The sequence below is a fragment of the Phoxinus phoxinus genome, assembly GCF_949152265.1.
Source record: "Phoxinus phoxinus genome assembly, chromosome: 18".
Taxonomy (NCBI): Eukaryota; Metazoa; Chordata; class Actinopteri; order Cypriniformes; family Leuciscidae; genus Phoxinus; species Phoxinus phoxinus.
In genome coordinates this window covers 25,748,819-25,772,303 of record NC_136893.1, presented here as the reverse complement: position 1 = coordinate 25,772,303, position 23,485 = coordinate 25,748,819, and the positions used below count along the sequence as shown (strand labels likewise).

The window sequence follows — 23,485 nt, the reverse complement described above, 5'->3', positions numbered from 1 at the left end:
GAGTTTGCAGATGCTTCCATTCACCTCCATCCTCCCCAACACCACCGAGACGGGTCTTTCCCTCCAACCTCCCCAACACCACCAAAATGGTCCCTTCCCATACCTCACAGGGGGTCGGCTGCGCCCCTGCCTTCGTCTTCAGGCAGGAGGTGCAGAGTCCGGACCCTCGGATTGCGAGCTACGGACGGGGCCTACGCCAAAGAACTCGATTGCTTGCTGGGCTGTTAATAAATGTGTAATTGTCACAGTATTTATTCTCCCGAGTCTTTCTGGTAGAACTGGGAGAATAGTGATAGGTCTACTGTTCTTCCCAGTGAGTGCTAGTCTGCCATCTTTAGGTAAGGGAATAATTTTACCTTCTTTCCAGATAGTGGGAAAAACACCTTTCATTAAGCATGCATTTAATATTTGACATAACGGACCGCAAACATAGTCAGCTGCCAGGCCAAGCACTTTACTGTCCAGCATGTCAGTACCCACTGAGCTGTGTTCGGGCAGGGACTTCAACAACTTCCTTACTTCCCGCTCCTCCACATTATTAAACTGGAAAGTGTAACTCTTATCTAAGTATTGGTAAGTCTAAGTAATCAGTATTGTCCATAATCTGCCTTAGTGCATGGACCTTATTTATGAAGAAATCATTAAAATAATTCACTATATCAGATGGTTTGGTCAGAAACTTGCCTTCTGATTCCACAAAGGAAGCCCCTCCAGTTGTCCGTCTCCCCATTACTTTATTAAAGGTGCTCTAAGCGATCTCGGTTGGCATAACCTCTTGTTGATGTTTGAATTATTATCAAACAAAACGGAGGCTAGCTAGACCCTCCCTCCTCCTCATCCACGCAATAACCCCCCAAACCCCACCCCACATCATTCTTGTCGGTTATTGGCTGGAACAGTTTGTTATGTTTCGTGGTGTGGGTCGCTCTGTTTATTGCTCAGTTTGTTTTTGCTGCTGTTTGTGGAGCTTGGGCTCTCTGCAGAGACCGCGTTTTTCTACAGTGTGTTCAGGGGACAGGCAGCTAGCGGATAGTGAGGAGATGTTTGCGGTATGTGAAAAAAAATGTTTTGGCCTAAAAAAACGTGCGAGATCGCTTAGAGCACCTTTAAGGGTTTTCCAGAGCTCTTTACAGCATTTTTCTCTGCATGTAATATTATTTTTTCATAGATCTATTCAGTTTTGTAACCTGATTTCTCAGTTGACCGTACATAAATCTGTCCTCCACTAATCCAGTCTTTACTAATATAGATTTGGTTTCATCTCTTTCCTTCATGATAGTCTCATTCAGCCTTGGGACTGGTCTCGCTTTTACAATACACTTTCTCATAGGGGCATGCCTATCAACAATCTTCATGAATCTTTCCGTAAAGATATTTAAGGAGGCCTCAGGCTTTCCGGAATACATTTACTGAACATCCTTTTATGTATTATATTGACCTTACATTTAGGAATATAAATTTTCCTGGTAATTGCTATGATATTATGGTCACTAAAACCCACAGATCGAGAAACTGGTTTAGTGCAGCATACAGGAATATTTGTATAAATATGGTCTATGCAAGTGGCAGAAATATGTCCAGCACTGTTAGTAAAGACTCTGGTTGGTTGAGAGATCATCTGAGACCGATTACAAGCATCGATCAATGAAACTATATTTTGTTTCATTGGACATTGATCTGAAAACCAGTCTATGTTCATATCCCCAAGTAAAAATAAATTTCACCATTCACATCTGTAACTCTGTCAATTTACACACATAAATCATTCAGATATCGCACATCAGTCCCGGGAGGTCTACAGCAGCAGCCGACCAGCACCGGCTTAACGTGAGGAAGATGCACTTTGACCCATAACGATTCTAAACCATCTGAGATAAACTCAGATATATTGCTATGCCATCCCCATGTTTATCCCTCTCCCTTCAAAAAAATATTATAGCCATCAATGGAAATCTCTGAGTCAAGAACAGTAGCATCCAGATGGGTCTCCGATACTGCCAAGATATGAACGGTGTTTTCTGTAATCAGATAATTAATTTCTGATGCTGCAGACATTGAAATGCGCCATAACAAGACCATTTGAAACAGGAAGGAGATGCGTATCATCAATGGTCCTGCTATCCATAAAAAATGTAGTTCAGTTCAGTCTATATGAGCTCAAGTTAAGGAAAACACAGAGAACTAGTCTCTCGCTCCAGCTCCTGGTTGGTGCCTTTCTAATCCTTATGCTTTTGGGCAGGGGGATGGACAATAAGCTTGTCATGTCGGATGTATTTACAGAATACGGAAGTTTGTTGCGCATAACCCGCATTGTCGATATATAAGCCTATATAATCCTAGAATTTTTGCTGAAATTGCAGTTGTGGGTGTGAGTTCGGTCATAAAATGCAGTTGTCACTGCTGTAAACTCCCATATAAAGTATGATTTCACTTTTCTAACTGTAGTTAGTGTGTAATGTTGCTGTTTGAGCATAAACAACATCTGCAAAGTTACAACGCTCAAAGTTCAAAGCAAAGGAAGATATTTGCTTTTAAAGAACAGGACTACAACAAACGGCTGGTAGGGACTACACGACATTCCTCCCGGGTTAGTGACATCACCAACCCTAAAATGTACATAAGCCCCGCCCCCTGAACACAGTCCATGTTGAGAAGAGGAAGAGTTGTTGTAGTCGAGCACATTTATGAGTCAGCTCAAACTTTAGCATCCATCTTTTCACATGCAATAGAAAGTCACTCTGTGTGCATCTCACAACAGTTCCTATACGAGCGATTTATAGATTATCATGACAGAATATGCTAATTGAAGATAGTTAACTCCACATCAGCAACATAAATTCATCAACTAACCATTCAGAGACGTCCTGTTGCTTCTACATGTTGTCACTTCTTCTTGAGTCTCTCCATCTTTGTCTGACTCCGTTTTAACATTAAAGGCAGAACAGTTTCTGTCAGTTTAGTGTGTGTGTGTGTGAGGTAATGCAGCTGCTAACACACATGAGTGACACCCTCAAAAAGTGACAACTTTAACAGGCTACATCAAAACATCTGTGGGGTATTTTGTATTAAAACACACACACACACACACACACACATTTATTTTACATCTTGTGAAAATGCCATTTTACAACCCCTTTAATAATTCAGATTGTAGGCTCCTGGGCTTCAGCCTGGACATGCTCGTCTGCAATAACAGAGGATGAAGCAAAAAAGCCCAGTAACTAGGTTGTGCTCGCTTGGTGGTGGGTGGCTCAGTTAACATCTTAACATCTTTAATAATCTCCTCAGTTTTTCCTAAATGCTAATCAAACACACATTCACAAATATAAAGTGATTTTTTATTTCAAGTGGCGGAAATACTTGGAAATTAATATTACTGTTAATCACTTTGTCCTCTCAGGCTACAATATTGTTGTTGATTTGACACAATCAAATCAAATGTCGGAAAATAACAGGGAGAAGATAAAAAAAAAACAGAATGCTCAGAAATGCAGTAAGACACTAATCGAGACTTCACAGAGAATGACTGAATAAACCATATTAGACAGAGTTATCAAGGCTAATGACACACAGGTGGAAGTGGTCAAACAATAAAGAGTCCAGGAAATGGGTTATGGAAAGTGTATTTGTTGATTGAGTGGCAATAGTCTGGGGTGGAGTGTCCTCTGGTGGCTATCAAGGGCACTCCAGCTCCACTGTTATGTCATAATACTTTATTTTGAATCTCTTATTATTAAAACACCATTTTACATCGTTTTCTTAACCTGTGTTCATTGTGGACGGTTGCGCCACCTCACATTTTGGGAGTTTAATATACCAAAGCATAAATAATATTGGTAACACTTTATTTTGATGGTCCCCTTTGAACATTTATGAGTAACTTTGCAACTACCTGTCAACTAACTCTCATTAGAGGTTTGGTAGACTGTCTGCTTAATCTTAATCGACTAACTCTTTATTGTGATGCTCCTCCAACAGACATTCTACTGACTATAAGTAACTTTGCAACTACATGTCAACTTATTCTAACCGTAACCCTATAGGTCTACTGATACTCTACTAACACTCTAATGAGAGTTAGTGGACATGCAGGTGCAACATGGGTTAGGGTTAGGGTTACTTATAGTCAACAGAATGTGTTGGGAGCATCAAATTAAAGTGAAACCATAATATGTATTATTTGAATGTACGAAAAATTATTTTTAACTAAATCGTTTTTATTTTAAAAGGGAATTTGGGACAAAAATATTGGCACAAAAAAAATATTCATGTCATTGACCCATTTACATGTCCGTCTAAACGCCGCTCTCAGAAGTGTGGGGGACGGACATCACTGCTTGGAGAAGTAACCCTGTCTGGATGGAATGACAAAAATCTGACTGGTGACGTGTGAAATAATCTGTTCAGTTGATCAGCTGAGAAAACAATAAAGCATGTAATCATTACACTGGGCCATAAGGAAGAACTAATCCCGTCCTATTGTTGACGTCAAGACAAAGTTCAGGATGGTGTGTTCTGTTAATTCCACTATCAGCAGCAGTACCTTTGATAGGGAACTTGCAATAGCATATAATAAATTACTAATTAAAACAATCTGATCAATTCCTCACAGTCCCTTCCCATCCAGATACACTATTGTGAGAAGTGAACACGGAAATTGTTTCAAATCAACAACAATATTGTAGCCTGAGAGGGCAAAGTGATTAACAGTAATATTTAAAAGTATTTCCGTCACTTGAAATAAAAAATCACTTTATATTTGTGAATGTGTGTTTGATTAGCATTGAGGAAGAACTGAGGAGATTATTAAAGATGTTAAGATGTTAACTGAGCCACCCACCACCAAGCGAGCACAACCTAGTTACTGGGCTTTTTTTGCTTCATCCTCTGTTATTGCAGACGAGCATGTCCAGGCTGAAGCCCAGGAGCCTACAATCTGAATTATTAAATAACTATTTTTATATGGGAGTTTACAGCAGTGACAACTGCATTATAATTTAGCAATGAACTCACACCCACAACTGCAATTTCAGCAAAAATTCAAGGATTATATAGGATTATATATCAACAACGCGGGTTATGCGCAACAATCTTCCGTAAAACAGGTCACATCACTTCCGGTTCAGATCGTTTGTACATGCTATGTTAAATATGGAGGTGTTTTACTCAAGATGCCCTCAAAGGAGCTTCCAAAGATGAGCAAGCAGTGTCCATGGCAGGGTTGCAACAATAAAACAGCAACAATAAAATGAATCTTGCAGAAGCTCAAACGTGCTGCCTAACACGAGAATGAACCTCATTGGTTCTTGCAGAAGCTCAAACGTGCTGCGTAACACAAGAATGAACCTCATTGGTTCTTGCAGAAGCTCAAACGTGCTGCGTAACACGATAATGAACCTCATTGGTTCTTGCAGAAGCTCAAACGTGCTGCGTAACATGAGAATAAACCTCATTGGTTCTTGCAGAAGCTCAAACGTGATGCGTAACACGAGAATGAACCTCATTGGTTCTTGCAGAAGCTCAAACGTGATGCGTAACACGAGAATGAACCTCATTGGTTCTTGCAGAAGCTCAAACGTGCTGCGTAACACAAGAATGAACCTCATTGGTTCTTGCAGAAGCTCAAACGTGCTGCGTAACACGAGAATGAACCTCATTGGTTCTTGCAGAAGCTCAAACGTGCTGCGTAACACAAGAATGAACCTCATTGGTTCTTGCAGAAGCTCAAACGTGCTGCGTAACACGATAATGAACCTCATTGGTTCTTGCAGAAGCTCAAACGTGCTGCGTAACATGAGAATAAACCTCATTGGTTCTTGCAGAAGCTCAAACGTGATGCGTAACACGAGAATGAACCTCATTGGTTCTTGCAGAAGCTCAAACGTGATGCGTAACACGAGAATGAACCTCATTGGTTCTTGCAGAAGCTCAAACGTGCTGCGTAACACGAGAATGAACCTCATTGGTTCTTGCAGAAGCTCAAACGTGCTGCGTAACACAAGAATGAACCTCATTGGTTCTTGCACATCAAGCAAACATGCTTGATCTTCTGAAAAGTCAGCTGCCTACATTTTTGGATGCAACCAGTGGCTGCGCCCAAAATCACATACTCTCCTGAATAGGTACTTATTTTGAATAAGTAATTACTTCACGAGTTCTCTATAGTATGACTGTGTGTAGTATGAATGAAATCTAGACTTACTACATTCGCCATGTTGTCATTATCATGTGACCTACCAGCTTCAGTTGCGTCGCTTCACTGCCATTCATAACTCCTCTCCAGTCGCCTCATGGGATAGTGTTGTGTTCATCGTATGCACATCTCGCCGAAAGTAGTAGGTCATCCAGTTACTTTTTGCCTTCTCCTTTATGAGTACTGTGCATTCGGACAATTATTTTGCCACATACTATTTTCGCCTACTTTTTAATAGGTAAGTATGTAATTTCAGACGCAGCCTGTATCTGATGTGTGCGGTGATGAATGTTTATGAAAATAAAAACCTAAATTCAATCTGTTAGGGTTAGGGTCATATAAAGCGATCAAATCTCTTCAGAAAATGTGAACTCAGCCGCTCAATTTATATGGATTAATTTTACGATGTTTTTATGAACTTTTTGAAGAGTCAAAGTGGTAGTTGCGTAGGCTGTCAATGGATGGACAGAAATCTCTCAGATTTCATTAAAAATATCTTAATTTGTGTTCCGAAGATGAACGAAAGTATTACGGTTTGGAACGACATGAGGGTGAGTAAATGCTGACTTTTTTTTTGTTTTCATTTTTGGGTGAACTAACCCTTTAAAGATTGTGTTTATAAATGTGCATACACAGCTCTGCTTCTGTGCAATGCTAACTAAAAGTACGTGCAGCTGTTTGACTGAAAGAAACCCCACAGGAAGAGAACAGTCTGAGGTATCACGTGACATTTATTTGCACCGCAAACATTCTAGTATTCAGACATAATTTCACATAAAAAAATGTGATTTTGAGTGCAAACAAAACAGGTTACCAAAAAAGCCTTCATCCAGAGCGAATGCAGACCATTTATACTGGTTCAGTTTCAGTGCGGTAACCTAAAGTAAAGGGTTTTTATCGAACACGGGGTGAGTGTTCAAAGCAGATGGGAAATTAACATCGTAAAGATGACACACACACACACTCCGGTCACGGTGACGATTAAATCCGACGTCTCCTGCAGTGCAAGGCTGTAGTGGGCCGCTGTAGGACGGTCACTCCGCTGCTGGTGTGCACTGGTCTCCAGTGGACTGATCCCTTGCCCGCCGACTGCTGGTTCACCACGTCTCTCTGATGATTGGTCAGTTGACAGGTAAGCCGTAGAGTAAAATGCTGATGGTAAAAGTGTACAAAAGTTACATTTTTTATATTGTACTTTATTTTTGGAGCTTGACAGACATGGTCACTTTATTTTTATTGTATGGAATATTCAGAGAGTGGAAAATGATCATGGGAAACGTTTTATGGAGCAATACATCTTGGTGAATACTAAAATCGACAACGGGGGGGAAATGTCTATTTAGATATCTCTTTAATTCGAACAGTAGTGGTGTATGTTTTACCCAGAAGAGTTTGTAATAGCACAGCGATTATGAAAAGGCTGAATGCGGCGGCCATCCCGCAGGCCAGCGGCAGCTGAACAGAGCTGTGTGTGAAGTCTCTCCACGCTCGCATTAACTGGATCCTCCCCAGGACTAAAGAACAGGGAGTCACGTCCCCATCCTCAAACTCCCTGCATCTACAGAAGGAAGAGTGTCATGAGGAGAGAACAGATTCATGCTCACAAGGAAGTGTTTTCACTGCTTACACTCGTTGTTAAAGTTCACATGATTTGCCATTTTTACTTTCTTAGTGCACGTCGCTTGTCTTATTGTGAATGGCTTTATTGGTGCATGCTATTTTAAGAAAGACATGTTTGTTTACATCAAATGAAAGAAAATAATTAAAGGAACACTCCGACTTTTGGAGACTTTAGCCTATTCACATTATCCCCCAGAGTTAGATAAGTCCATACATACCTTTTTCATCTCCGTGCGTGCTATAAGTCTGTTTGACGCACTCTCCGCTAGCCTAGCTTAGCACAAAGACTGGATGTAAATGGTTGCAGCTAGCATACTAATCCAAATAAGTGACAAAATAACGCAAACATTTTCCTATTTACATGTTGTGATTTGTATAGTCACAGAGTGTACAAAAAACAAAGTCACATGAGACAGACATATTTTAACCGTATAAATACTGGGAACTATATTCTCTGAAGGCGAAGCACTGCTACTTGGGCGGAGTGATAACCGCAGCACCTGAGACGCGCCGAGGTGAGGAGCAGAGAGTTCGTTCAGAGTTTGGGTAACAGAGTCAGCAATTTATAAATAGTAAAAGCGTAGTTTACAATCATGGATTTTCGCTGTATTGTAAAGAGCTGTGACAATAAACAGGGGAGACCAGGTAATATGATGATGTTTCATAGAATTCCAACTAAAAACGCTGACCGGATGAAGAAATGGCTACTTGCTGTGGATATTGACCAAGTAAAAATCATCTGAAATTTCCTCAAAATCACCCATGATCACCATTCACGTCCGCTTAAAGATAGTTAGTCACGTTGGTTTTGTTGACAGAAGAAACAACGGGGCGCGTCTCAGGTGCTGCGGTTATCACTCCGCCCAAGTAGCAGTGCTTCGCCTTCAGAGAATATAGTTCCCAGTATTTATACGGTTAAAATATGTCTGTGTCTCATGTGACTTTGTTTTTTGTACACTCTGTGACTATACAAATCACAACATGTAAATAGGAAAATGTTTGCGTTATTTTGGCACTTATTTGGATTAGTATGCTAGCTGCAACCATTTACATCCAGTCTTTGTGCTAAGCTAGGCTAGCGGTGGGTGCGTCAAACAGACTTATAGCACGCACGGAGATGAAAAAGGTATGTGTGGACTTATCTAACTCTGGGGGATGAGGTGAATAGGCTAAAGTCCCAAAAAGTCGGAGTGTTCCTTTAAATGAAAAAGTAGAAAAGAAAAAAATATTAATGAAATAATCAAAAGTGTTGCATATATTTGATTAATCACGTGTGTTAACAATAACTTTGACAGCACTAAATATCAACCAATTAAATCACAGTCTAACGTCAACAAAATCCCAGTAGATACACACACCTTTTAATATAATAATATCAAAAATGTAGTGGTGACACTTTATAATAACGGCATGCTATGAATCATTAGTTAAGCATTACTAAATAGTTCATTCATAATTTATAAAGCATTAATATACATTAATAAATACAGCTATAAATGCTTTATTATTGATTTATAAGCATATATATAATGTGTTTAATATTTGTACTGTTTTTTCATACTTGATTAATGATCAGTTTATCATTTCTAAATTATTACATTATTTAAAACCCAGTTATTTAGGAGTTATCAGTGGTTCACAAGATCGTTTAGAAAGTGCAATTATTAATAAACGATTTAAAAGGTACATTTACATATTATTTAAACATATTATATAATAATAGACATTACTATTATATAGTAATAGTTACTCAGTGTGTTAATAAATGCTTTATTAACACGTATTCCTACTGTAATTCATGATTAATTCAGGTAGTTATAAAACATTTAGTAGTTGTCAGTTAAATATTTTTGTGAGCTTATCTAAAGTGAGGACTATTCATGCCCGTAAAGATTTTCTTTCGGATTCTTTGATGAATTAAAAGTTCAGCATTCATTTGAAATATAATCTTTTAATGTTATAAATGTCTTTACTGTCACATTTGATCAAATCAATTGAATGTGTTCTTGCTGAATAAACAGACGTTGGTTACTTACAAATTTGCTGTAAATTACCTTTAAATCAAGTCCCTTTGTGAATCTTTGTTTATTTTTGAGGTTTATAAATTTGGCCTATATACTATAACTAAACAACTATGTACACACACACACACACACACCATACTGCAAGCACAAACACATACACTTGTTTTGCACCATGTTTTGCGTAATTCAAATTCAGAGCTGAAGAGTTTTCCTTCAAAAAACATGAAACTAACAAGCAAATGAGGGTGTAGAGCACAGACCTGGATAGTAGATGTCCCACAACAACGCTCCGGTTCATATTGTGTGCAGCCGACATTCCCATCTGATCTAGAATGATGTCAGGAACTTCATAACCCTCCTCAATTAACATGGCCAGATTAAAGTGTCCCTGAAAATACACACAAAATACTTGTACTCAAATACAGTATATATATATATATATATACTTTACTACAAAATCTGGAGTGGATGTCTGTGGGTTTATTTAGCTGTACAGTAAAGCTAATATAATAAGACTATATAGTATTCTATATGCAACAAATTACATTTCTTATCGGCCAACTAAATTCCACTTCACGTTGTGCCTAACAAATTGCTCAATTTCTTTTTTCAGTTAATTTTTGTCACTCATATGTAAATAATGTACAGCATTTCTGCCAAATGAAAGCAGAGCAGACATATACATACAAACTTATACATACTACTGTATAAATAGTATAGCAGAATCCCTACTAGTGTACATATTTCTACTTGTATTCTCAAGGATACAAATGTTTTTATTTGTCACATACTCATACAAGATGCGCAGTGAAATGTTTTTGTGACATGCACTGTACTTCTGTGAAGTAACTGTACTCAACTGAAGTAAAAATACAATAGAATAAATTCACGGATATAATTTATATATATATATATGTGTATGCCCAGCCCTAAATTTGATATTTGCCTGTTTAGATATGGTAAACGTGGTATGGTGTGTGTGTGTGTGTGTGTGTGTACCTGAGGACTGCCATGCACTGCTGCTGTACTGTACATGTGCATGGCCTTCCCCACATCAGCCAGTTTACTGTAATACTCTCCCATCCGCAACAAACCTGCAGAAGACACAGAAGCAGTAACAGGCGAAGGCAGAAAGAGAGAGAGAGGGTGGAGCACAGCATGAATATGTTTTATTGTGAATCATTTCAAATCAAGCTGTAATTTAGTTGCAAGATTTGTAATGGAGGTCATTTAAAATGCAAGATATGAAATAAAAAATAATGCTAGACATGAATTTTGAGAAAAACATTACACAGTTCAGGGTGAAAATGTGAATGCCTTAATTCGCCTTTGGCTAAGCCACGCCCTAGAATGTAGATTGACCAATCACAGCGCAGCCGAGAACGAGCTCCACAGAGGTCCGACACTTTTTCACAGCGCTCCATTGACTTCAACACAGGCGTCTCATATTTTTGGTCTCGGCAGGCTATTACGTCGTCGTTTTATCAGAAATATGGTTAAACGTTGTGCCTGGGGCATTTGTAACACAGATACACGTTTCCCAGAGAGGTTGGAGGGGGGTGTCCGTTTTTTCCCTTCCCAAAACCGAAGTCAAATCCTGACAAGTGTCGTTTTTGGATTAAACTGTGTGGATGTCCTCAGTCAGCGAAACCCCTCAAGATCAACAAGCTCACTTTTGTCTGCTCTATTTTTTCTTACTGTGAAGTTTTACTAGTTAGACAGTTTTATGCTGGTTTAGGTTATGATTTCGGTTCTCTGCCCTAATTGTTGATACGCTAGCACACGCTGCTAATAAATACAACTTTATACTCGCGTAGTCCGTTTGCTTTGTAATAACAATTATAGAAGTGAATAGAGACCCAGCTTTGCATGAACAGTGTTGCTCTTGATATTGTTAGTCCCAGCCTCCGTCTCCATTAGGATATGCGGTGGTCCATTTTTTGACTGTGACCGTTATGCTTTTGCCTCTATTTGGATGCCTTGTTGTTGCTTGCGTTTCTCCGGTATTTCTTGAATATCGAGCGCATACTGCAGCCACTTTTGCCTACTTCTATCGGACACTTTATTTGCTGCTTTATAAAAGTTTGATAAAATTTCAGCAGGAAGAGCCGTCACAGCATAAGCCATGTTGATACCATACCAGAGCCCAGATGAAGTTGTCGGAGGTAGCAACAGTAACTAAGGGGGGCGGGGCTTAGCCAAAGGTGAATTCAAAGTCATAAAAGGTGTTTATGAAATCATATTTAGGGGCCGCATTTTTCCATTCCACTGCACTAACTTTCCCATTATTTATAAATGCGCTAGACGGACGTGTGTGACCACTTGTCTCGAGACCTTGCGGTTTTTCCCCATTCCACTGCCTGTGTCTCGCGTTCTTCAAAGCAAGAACGCGCTCTGTGTGAACCAGCCCTTATTCTTCTAACAGATGTAGCTGTGTTATAGTTGTCACTGCTGTATTTCTGCTGGTCTGCAGAGGCTCACCAGCTTCCTGGGGGATGTGATTGTAGGTAGAGTAGTTGTGATATCTCCACTGACAGGCAGAACTGTGGACTAACACCTAGAAACACGTACATTAGGTGAATGGTACATATATGTAAAAAAACAACAACAAAAAAACAAGGAAATGAAACTGGCTAGGAGACATATAAAAGATGTTCACCTCACACAGATGGGCGGCATTGTGCTGTGCCACACTAAGACCAGTTTCTGCTAGAATGGCATATTTCACCAACGCTTCATCCCTTGAACAGACAACAAATATCCACATAAACTTTTAGAAATATGTCATTTCAAACCAGTATGACTTTCTTTCTTCTGTGGAGCAAAAAATATTTTTTAATAATGTGCTTGTCACTTTTTCCATTACAATATTCATGAACAAAAAAGCAGAAATAAGGGTTATTTATTCAAACATGAAACATGTATGTTCTAATATCTTAAATTGTTGCGTATACCGAGCTGCAGCGGACACATTTGTAAATGACTTTACTTGGACTCATTGTGCGAGCTGTCTCTTTAATCTCTTTAATACCGTGTGGTTTATATACATGTTGCTGCTGATTGGGCTGACATTTTTGACACACACACCAAACAAGAAAACATGTATCTCAAACCCCATTGCACAACGTTGCTCAACGTTTCAACGTTGCTCATGTCGTTCAACCCGGAAACCGTAGCAAAACTTTGCGCACCGGTTTGAGCTTAAACGTGCCCCCGTCTTTGTCATCTGACCAGAGCAGAGTAGACCAATCACAGCAGACTGGGCCATCTGACCAATCAGAGCAGAGTAGACCAATCACAGCAGACTGGGCCATCTGACCAATCAGAGCAGAGTAGACCAATCACAGCAGACTGGGCCATCTGACCAATCAGAGCAGAGTAGACCAATCACAACAGACTGGGCCATCTGACCAATCAGAGCAGAGTAGACCAATCACAACAGACTGGGTCATCCGACCAATCAGAGCAGAGTAGACCAATCACAACAGACTGGACCATCTGACCAATCAGATCAGAGTAGACCAATCACAACAGACTGGGTCATCCGACCAATCAGAGCAGAGTAGACCAATCACAACAGACTGGGTCATCCGACCAATCAGAGCAGAGTAGACCAATCACAATAGACTGGGTCATCTGACCAATCAGAGCAGAGTAGACCAATCACAACAGACTGGGTCATCCGACCAATCAGAGCAGAGTAGACCAATCACAATAGACTGGGTCATCCGACCAATCAAAGCAGAGTAGACCAATCACAATAGACTGGGTCATCCGACCAATCAGAGCAGAGTAGACCAATCACAACAGACTGGGTCATCTAAACCAATCAGATCAGGAAAGGAGAGATTTAGAAAGACTGAGGGTGCTTCTCAATTCTTATTTGTGCATCCTCGTTTCCTTTCCTCGCTTCCTTTCCTCGCGTCTCAGCTCCACCCCCTGGAGGATGCGGGGGAAGGCTGCAAGGAAAGGAGGACGGAGGAATCGAATGAAAGCTTTTTTATACATTGGAATACCTGATTACTCGAGCGTCACTTTACAGCGTCATCAGCAGCGCTAAAAAGATCTGCCCTTATGTTGTTGAAGTTTGGTTATTTAAGAAATTCATAATAAATAATAATAAAGCAAGATACCCTGTTGAAATATGTGACATGTGTGGTTTATATAAACTGCAATAAAATGATATAGCTATAAAATGATTGTGACTGATGTGAAGGGGGAGGAGAATTTTCACGTGCGTCACGTTAAGTCAATGAAACACTTCCGCATAGGATACACCTGTGTATCCTCGCTCATAGCTCCTCTGGAAGCCTCCTCACTCCTCGATCCTCGCCTCCTCACGGTGAAATTAGAGAATTGAGATGTCCTTCAAGATGGCTGAGCTCGATCGGTTTCCGGGTCATAGGATGGAGGACGGAGGAGCGAGGAGACGAGGAGGGATATTGAGAAGCACCCTGAATCTTTCAGACGAGTCATGCGAGAATCATTGAAAAATGTGGTTATGTGCAATGTTGTTGTTGTTGTTTTTTAGAGAAAAAAACACTGATAAGTGTTTTTATGACATTTGAAGCCTGTTATAGGTGACGTCAAAAACAAAATTAAGAACCTTTAAAATAGAATAACAGGGACACTTTAAGGTAGTGATGAATGAAGGGGGTTAATGGATGAAGGGAGGGATCAATGAAGGGATTGATGGATGAAGGGGTTAATGGATGAATGAAGGGATGCATCTCTCACCATGATCCTCTTTGATAAGTTTGAAGAGCTTCTTTAACCATGAAGCCCAGGTGGCCATTCATCTCACTGACTCGCTTCAACAGCCTGAAGAAACAGAAGCCCAACAGAAGAGAGAAACAATGTATTGTTATATACCGATCTATCCATCAGATTAAAATGACAGCTTTTGAATTAATAAAGAAGTTTTGTCAAATTTGTAAATATTTTTCTAGTAAATGATAGTGTGTTGGCCGCTGTCCTAATTGAAGTGCTAGATGAGTATAGATGAGTCTGACATACAGCACAGCTTTGTGTTGATCTCTCGCCACTCCTCGTACAGTTCCAGTGGAGAGAAATGATGCCGCCTCCACAGCGCCGTCCACGTGACCCAACTGAGCCGCACGCAGGAAGAACTGGAACGCAGCCGTCTGAAAGAGCACTGAGATCAATACACCATACACTTATGCCATGAACACATTTTAACAGTATAAAGTTCTCATGACAGAAGAAAGCATGAGAGAAATCAAACTCATGACTCTTGGTGCCAGGATTGATGCCAATGTTTGTTTGATCGATCTATCTTATCTATCTATCTAATTTTTCAAACTTGATAGCGACTCTTTTTTGTTATTTTTCAAAGTTGACAGGAACTTTTTTTTTTTAATTTTTCAAACTCTATAGCAAAACTCTTTTTTTGGGGGTCATTTTTGAAACTGTCAGGGTTTCGGGTGATGAAAGGAGCGAGGACTCAAGTGCAGAGTTGATGGGGTTTTAATAATAATAAAATAAAACAAAATATAAACAAAAACTACCCCGTGGGGAAAACAAGACAGGGAGCAAGACTTTACATGACCGGGACTGGGCAGGAACATGAAACATGAGGGTACCTTATGCTGGGCGTACACCAAAGGATTTTCACAGTCCCAGACTAAAGACCGGCAGTCTTTAGGAATCTTACTGGAGTCTCGGCGCACTCCCGTCGTCTCGATCGTTAGTGAGGGGATAATCTGCAGTCGGCGACCCGATTTATGCCAGTCTTTCTCTAGTCTTTCATATCAAACATGTTTGATATTATCGCAAGTCCTAGCGTAGTCATAGTGACGGAAACAGGAAGCCATCAGTCACAAAGAAACTTGTCGACGGACGTGGAAACACAACGAGCGCCAAGTAGGCGAAAATGGACCGTGGATAAAGAGGAGCGCCTTGTCGAGCACGCAAATGCGTCTCTATAGCACGCAGTGTGTTTATCGTGCAATTAATACGCGAAAATGAGATTTTACGTGGATATGATACGCAGTTTTGCGCGTGCATATGATACGCACTTTATTGCGTGATATACACACGCACCCCACAGCACTAATCCTACCCAAGCGTATAATACATACACACACCCCACCCTAAACCTACCCATGTGCTATCCATGCGTATACTATGCACGTAAAAACTCATTTTCGCGTATATATTACACGATAAACACACTGCGTGCTGTATAGACGCATTCGGTGTGATCGGGTTGGGGCAGAGCAGCCGTGTCTTTTTGATGTAAACTGCCATTTATACCACGACAGAGTGGAAAAAGAAAAGAAGTGGACCGATATTGCCGAAGACATCGACATGCCTGCATTTAAAATTATACCCTTTCAAGACATTTAGTTCAAACTATTGTTCTCATCATATAATGATATAGATTCATAACCCCCATATACAGTCATGTGAAAAAGTAAGGTCATCCCATTAAATAGTCAACTCTTTATTAAGAGATGTTCACATAATGTCTAATTTGATTTTTTTTTCCTGGAAAATAAAGTGATTTATTGTAATTAAACAATATAAATTAACATATTTTTACTCATCAAACAAAAAAAAATGCCTATTTTAATGAAGGAAAAAATTTGTTGTAGTCTTGTAAATAGTGTCACTACAAGATTCAGTGTTTGTAAAATCTTTAGTCTGAGACTGTGAGTCTGTGAAACCAAGTCTTTAGATGTGAGCTGATAATCTTATAAAGTCTTTTCTGAATCTTTTCAAAGTCTTTAGGTGTACAGAAGGCATTAGACAACGAACCAGCACAGGACTGAAAACACAAGGGGAATAAATAGGGAGAGCAAACAAAGCAGGTAACGAGTGAGGACAGGTGGGGCAAATTAATCAATAATCAGGTAACAAGGTGGGAGGGGCTAGACAATCGACAGGAGAGCACATGGCACAAGGAAAACAAATCACAAGCCATGTGCTCACACCAAACATGACAAAAAACACAAGCACATGGCCAGTAAAACAAATCACAAGCCATGTGTTCACACAAAACATGACTACATGAAAGCACAGATCCAGTGAAACCAAACTAGACAGACGTGTCGGGATCCAAACACCATGCCCCGCACATCATATAACAAGGCACGTAGACAAGCGAGTGGACGGCTCGAGCACGCTCCAAACCGCGCACTCAGACAAAGACGAGACAAAACGTGTCAGAGCTCTGTCACAAAACCAAGAAAAGATCTAGACCGAAGCGACAGAACTCTGACAGAGACTTGACAGCAACTCTTTTTTTTGTCATTTTTCAAACTTGAGAGCAACTTTTTTTTTTTTTTTTTTCATATTTGATACTTGACAGAAACTCTCTTTCTTGACATTTTCCAAACTTGACAGCACCTTTTTTGAAAAAATAAATAAATAAATTTGACCACCTTTTCTTTGTAATTTTTTTAACTGGATAAACTTCACCAACTCTTTTTTTTTTTGACATTTTTGATACTTGAGAGAAACTCTCTTTCTTGTCATTTTCCAAACTTGACCACTTTTTATTTTATTTTTATAAATAAATACATTTGACCACCTTTTCTTTGTCATTTTTTAAACTTGACAGCACCTTTTTTTTTGTAATTTTTCGAGAAGGTTACAGCTTCTTTAAATATACAATATGTAACAATTTTGTAATAAAAGATCCAAAAATCACTTGGACAGTGTGATATATTTCCTGCAGTTATGTACTTACAATATTCCAAAAGTCTCCAAAGATTTTTTCTTTCAGAGAAATTCCAATTTTAAATAATTGTCCGTCCCGGAAAAAAAATGTCGCCTGTCAGTGACGCAATATCCGCTCGATCCTTGGTTTCCGCAATATCACGTGGACAAATGCGGAAGAGGTGGTTATAGCTGTTGTGTACATCATGGATCACGATTACTCTTTGGCGAGTATTGAAGTGCCAACAAAACGAAGCGTCCATATGGGGATACACGCAGAATTTGTGACAAACGGAGGAATAAAACAAGAATAAATATCGGTGTGGCGTTTTCGAGATGGAGAGAGCTTCTCGAGTGAGAGAGAGAGAAGGGGGACAAAATCAGTAAAGTTCCTCTAGCTGGGACACGAACTCGGGTCTCCCACGTTAAATGATGGCACACTTGCCCACGACACTATCGTGATGCGATATATCAACATTATAAATTATACAAAATTGTCGGCTGCGTCCCCGCACCCACGCATGTAATAGCCTATTATGATTTCCGTCATTATTTTAATATATTTGTGTACCAGGTGGGCCGGCCCACATTGGCCGGCAAGTCCGTGACCGAGATTATGGCAGTGCAATTAAATACAATCGGATATCTGTTGTTAAAAAATATGAAGCCATTACTTGCAAATGTCCGTTCAAATTAAATTTTACTACGATTGGTTTGAACACGTAAAACAACACTTCATTAACTATGAACATCCTAAAACTACGCAGCATTAACCTAACAAATCATTTGACAAATAGCTGTAACAGGATAATATAGCATAACATTTCGCGTTCCTTGTAGTTAATTCATTATCATGACATAAAATTTCGCGTTCAGACGTACAGGTAATACAAAAACTAATAAGTTAGCTCATCCGTGATCATGATTCATTAATTCCATACGTCTCTGGATGTTGAAAACGACATCTCCCATCGTTCCACTCTCCTTCATAGCGTCATCAAGTTTCGCCTTTGTTATTGTTGGAAACAGCGCCCTCTTGTGGCTTAAAATCGTACATACTGTAGCTTTAAAAGATCTCTGTGTTCCACAGAAACCCACACAGGTTTGGGACATCATGAGGGTGAGAAAATTCTGACACTATTATTTGTTTTCACTTTAAACTATCCATTGAAGGATAAATGTGCAGCCTCTGACCTCATTCCTGTCTGGATTGTCAGGACTGGCTCCGTTTAACTGGTAGATTCCCACATTGAAGAGCCCATCACGACTGCCGTTCTGAGCCGCCAACTCAAAATATCGAATGGCTTTTCTTCCATCCTTTACTATGGTACTGTAGTACCATCCGAGTCCATTCAGAGCTTCTACAGAACCCTGTAAAAAACACAAATGGCTCATTATAGAAATCCCAACACTGCCACATGCGCGCCGGTACTGTATGTGCACTCACCATGTCAGCAGCTTTCTGCAGAAGCCTGAGGCCAAGCGTCCGGTTCTTCTTCACTCCTGTGCCCTGTTCACACACAAACACTTGAAATAATCTTCAGATACATACACACCACTTTACAAACATTTCCCTAATTTTGTGTCAGGAGTTTCTATTTATACAAAACAAGCATGTATGTGCTTTTTACAATGCAAATGCTCGAAAAGATACGGCTCAAGAGATTTCCATGTAAGCCGCGCATTACCTTCAGGATGAGAATGGCGTAGTCGTACATGGCCGTGGGATCCATCATCTGCAGGGCGCTCCTGGCGTACCACATGGCCGCTGTCTGAATGTCTTTCTCCAGCCCATTACTGCCCCAAAGAAGCATCCTGGCCAAAGACTTCTACAAGAAACACCAGCCCGTGCACAACGCTTTTACTACAGCTGAGAACCTCAAACCAAGTAACTAAAGGTCCCTCGTAAAGTCATAAAGTCGTCAATTAAAAACTCTTTTATTTTATAAAAACTATGTATTCGTGTATTTATTCATTCACACATTCATTCCTTAGAAACTGAACATAAATTAAAAAATAAAGTATCTTAAAAATGCAAATATTTCGTTCTGGACCCTGAGCCAGATTCACAAAAATCTTCTTAAGAAAATCTTTAAGTTCTTTAGACATGAAAATGCACATCCCAAATTTAAATGGTTGTAATTCAAGAATGCTTTGGAATATAGATGTAAGATCGGATCTTGTTTTAAAGAAGACATTTGGCAGATTTTTGTAGATGTGAAATAAATTAAGAAAGTTAAACAGAAAAAAAGTTATAGAAGTTTGAGTTTATGAAAATGTACAATGTTAAAACATTTATTATTCATATTTTATATAAAATATATATTTTCAAAACCTGGAGGACTCTAAAAATGCAAAAAAAATCAAAGCCAAAAATCTGAACAAGTTGTGTTTCATATTTTAGGTTGATATCTCAAAAAATAAGCTTTCAGTGAGATTTAGTTTGGGCGCAGTACCAAACTTTTCCACTAGTTGACATTACTGCCCATATAAGGGCGCCTCAATTTCCATATCTTGTTTGAGTGATCTGAACCATTATTTTTACAATTTTCATACAATTTATGAAGTAGACATTCAGAAGTATAGGATGGTTTGGCAAAAGCTTGGCAGATTTTAAAATGAATTCAACCTCTAAGAAACACAAAAGATCACGTATGTGCATTATAGCTCGCTGCCACATAACAAATGGTGAATCTTTTATTTTTTTCTTTATATTTAAAACATTTTCAGACCTTTTTTCTAAAAGAATTGAATGGATGCTATCTTTTGAACTCTTGGCATGAAAACAAACTGAGGTTTCTACCATTCTGTCATGATTTTTCATGTTCATCACTATTTCAAAATAAAGGTCTGAACACGCCTTTGGAGTATGAAAATATTATTGTTGCAAATTGATAAATTACGGCTCCTCTGTCATTTATTTTGAAAATCAGTCACCAAAAATGTAAACTAGAGATTGTAAGCTTTCAAATGATATATAGTCTGTCAAGATTAGTTTAGGTTTAGTATAGGATATTACTGTTTTAAATATGTAATAGCCAATATGCCAATATAAGGGGTTAACATAAAAGCTTAAGACAAAGCCGTTCGTAATTCTTGACAAGTCCTCAAATATTTATCTTTATTATATTTTCTAAAGAATAAAATGACAGGCTCTAAAAATGCAAAATTTGATAAAAAAGTGATTTAAAAAAAAAGTTGTTAGGTTATCCTAACTTTACAAGATTATTTATAATGATTTTGAAAAACAATCTTTTCAAGAATTCAAAATCTACTTAAGTTGGGAAATAAGCAGAAAATGCAGTTAAGAATAATTTAATTATTAAGTTTAGTGAATCTGGCCTCAGATCTTCAGCTGAATGACTAGAACTGAAGTCAATAGTTAAAGGTTACACTTGAGATCATGTGAAACAGAGAAGGAAAAAAAGACCTGAGATTGTACATCTCCTCTGTTGGCCTGGTGTTTCAAATACTGCACAATGTCGCCCTGTTCACCGGTCTGGGTATGGAGCTCGTCGTCATTGCTTAAATGAACATGTTCTGTTGGAGTTTGCTGCAGTGAAGAAACACACAATAGAAAAACAGACAATATCATTTCCATTCCATTCAGACAATATTTATTTCACGTCAAACCAGTTTGTGTTAACGTGCAAATCCACGCCCTCAAAACACTGTACAAACCACCGGTTAACCTGATGACACACTACAGTGAGTCTGCATGTGTCTTTGTGTTTACTAAAGTTCTTAAAAGTCCAATATTTCATTAACAATCAGCTTAACACACATCAGCAGTGTCGTTTTTCTAAATATTTGACTGTGCTCGCTGATAAACAAGAGAGGCACCTGATACTAAGGCACCATTTTATTAGCAAATGAGCCTTTGCAAATTGAATTTCCTTAGGTTCTGTAGTCTGTAGAGTCGGCATGATTGGAACCAACCAGGGATTTTCAGTACCGAAATAAAACTTAGTGTCTCATTTAGACACGCATGTTTAATAAACAGAAGTGATGGAATTATAATTTATATTTTTCACTGAATAACACACAATTTATACTGTCTTTCTGTTAGAAATGCCATATTTGTGTATTACTGTATTGTATTGTATTGCTTTATTTATACTCTTTTGAATAAATATATGTCAAACGTAGTAACTAGTAAAGATTTCTTGGGGGTTTACCGTATTTTGACAGCATGGATTTAAGCTTGTCATGTAATTAGAAAATGATGTGCCATTTTTAAGAGAGCTTGACATTTTACCAAATCACATAATGAGACATTGTACCTCATTACCAAATCCCAGTCCAAACAGCAACATAGTGTCGGCCCAGATCCGGCAGATCTGATCTGGTGCATGCATTGAATCCACGTGTACCAGATGTGGCCCGGATCTGGGCCGACACTATGTTGCTGTCTGGGAGGACAGTTCACAATATCAAAATTAATTTTACTTCTGAAATTGAAAAGAGGTATATGCAAGTCATCATCATCTGTACAAATGCATTTATCTATGCAATTAATGTTTTTGGAAAAAAAAAATTATTCGATTCTATTATTTTTATGTTTATTGAAATCTTCATTTGGGGGTTTTCCTAGCAGATATTGGTATATGTGATTTTTTTTTGCAATTAATCTGATTAATTAATAATTTTATTAATTTGAAATGAGAGGACTAGTTTAAAGTAATTCTTCTGAAATTAATTATTCAAATAACTAGTCGATATAATAATATATAATCTAACTAATGTTCTATACCTTCAAAGTCAATTGAGAATATGTATACATAACCAATCTCTGTATATAAATGTGTAACTCACCCAAGGGTCATGTACTGCGTCGTGGTCAATGCGGCTCTGTTTGCCGATGTTGGCGTAGTAGCCATATGCTGTATTCTGGTCTTTGGGGAAACCGTCAAGTCCCTGCATGTGCTTGTATCCCAAATGCATCAGAGCGAGTCGGTCATCAGAGACCCCGCCTATCAAACTATAAACATGACCCTGAGAAAGAGATCACCGTCAAACTTTAACACAACACTGCTGTACCAAACTACATGCGTATCTGCCGTTTCTCTTGTCGCTCTTCTTTTGTGGCTTTTTATCAAATTACTACTTTAGTCAACATCAAATGAAGAAGAAGGCTACTCTGACTGCAACAGTATAGCCTAAAACAATGCCTAAATAGCTATTTGGTTAATGGTTACCATTAGCCGATAGCCTGCTTGGCCTAGGTGACGTCACCCAAAGAGAAAGCTGTTTTAAAGCAGTTATTCATTAGTTAAGCAAGTTATTGTATTTTGATGAAAGTTTATGAAGGCAAACAGGTACAATTTTATTTTCGACAGTCCCCTTTAGACATTCTAACTAACTATAGGTAACTTTGCAACTGTGTGTCAACTAACTCTCATTAAAGTATTAGTAGACTGTACTTAATATCCGTTATTTATTGTGATGCTCCTCAACATATCTTCTACTGACTAGGTAACTTTGAAACTACATCTCAACTTATTCTACTAACACGAACCTAACAGTCAACATTCACTTTAATACCACAAATGCATCACTAATGCATTCATATAAATGTAATGTTTACCGTGCTACTTTATCTGTATGTGATTTAGAACGAGGAGAAATCTGTGACAAATATATCGACCCAAAGACAAAAGAACTGATAAAATAAGCTGTGATGTAGGAACAGCGCTGTGTTATATTCCAATAGCACAAGGCAACCCGCGTTCGAGTCTCAGCTCGAGGTTCAGTCGACTCGACTTTCATCACATAAATGTCACATTAAAAATTCTGAAGTCGTTCAACCCCTACTTTAGGATGAATTACATTTAATTGCATTACTCTTTTATAATGGCCGCTGAATGCTCAGGTGTTCTCATTAATTTCTCATTTCACTCGGCGGCCATCTTTGAAACGCGTCTCAGGCAGCAAGTGTCGCTCCTGTCTCTTTGAATGGGGAAAC

At 38.8% G+C, this 23,485-nt stretch overlaps 1 protein-coding gene across 2 annotated transcripts in view; it reads right to left on the bottom strand.

Annotated features, from left to right (window-relative positions):
- Positions 1-6,906: 6,906 nt before the first annotated feature.
- The window catches only part of LOC306986294 (protein sel-1 homolog 3), a 29,684-nt gene continuing 13,105 nt past the window's right edge, over positions 6,907-23,485 (bottom strand). The window contains exons 11-23 of one of the 2 annotated variants that reach the window (XM_079589399.1): positions 22,336-22,515; positions 20,951-21,073; positions 19,209-19,349; positions 18,968-19,030; positions 18,715-18,891; positions 14,854-14,981; positions 14,575-14,658; positions 12,497-12,578; positions 12,319-12,394; positions 10,837-10,931; positions 10,098-10,225; positions 7,576-7,751; positions 6,907-7,345 (exon numbers count right to left, since the gene is read on the bottom strand). In XM_079589399.1, the coding sequence (XP_079445525.1) occupies positions 7,110-7,345; positions 7,576-7,751; positions 10,098-10,225; positions 10,837-10,931; positions 12,319-12,394; positions 12,497-12,578; positions 14,575-14,658; positions 14,854-14,981; positions 18,715-18,891; positions 18,968-19,030; positions 19,209-19,349; positions 20,951-21,073; positions 22,336-22,515 (1,689 nt within the window). In that variant the 3' untranslated portion in view covers positions 6,907-7,109. The remainder of the gene's footprint in view (positions 7,346-7,575; positions 7,752-10,097; positions 10,226-10,836; positions 10,932-12,318; positions 12,395-12,496; positions 12,579-14,574; positions 14,659-14,853; positions 14,982-18,714; positions 18,892-18,967; positions 19,031-19,208; positions 19,350-20,950; positions 21,074-22,335; positions 22,516-23,485) is intronic. The other variant, XM_079589400.1, reaches the window with a different exon arrangement.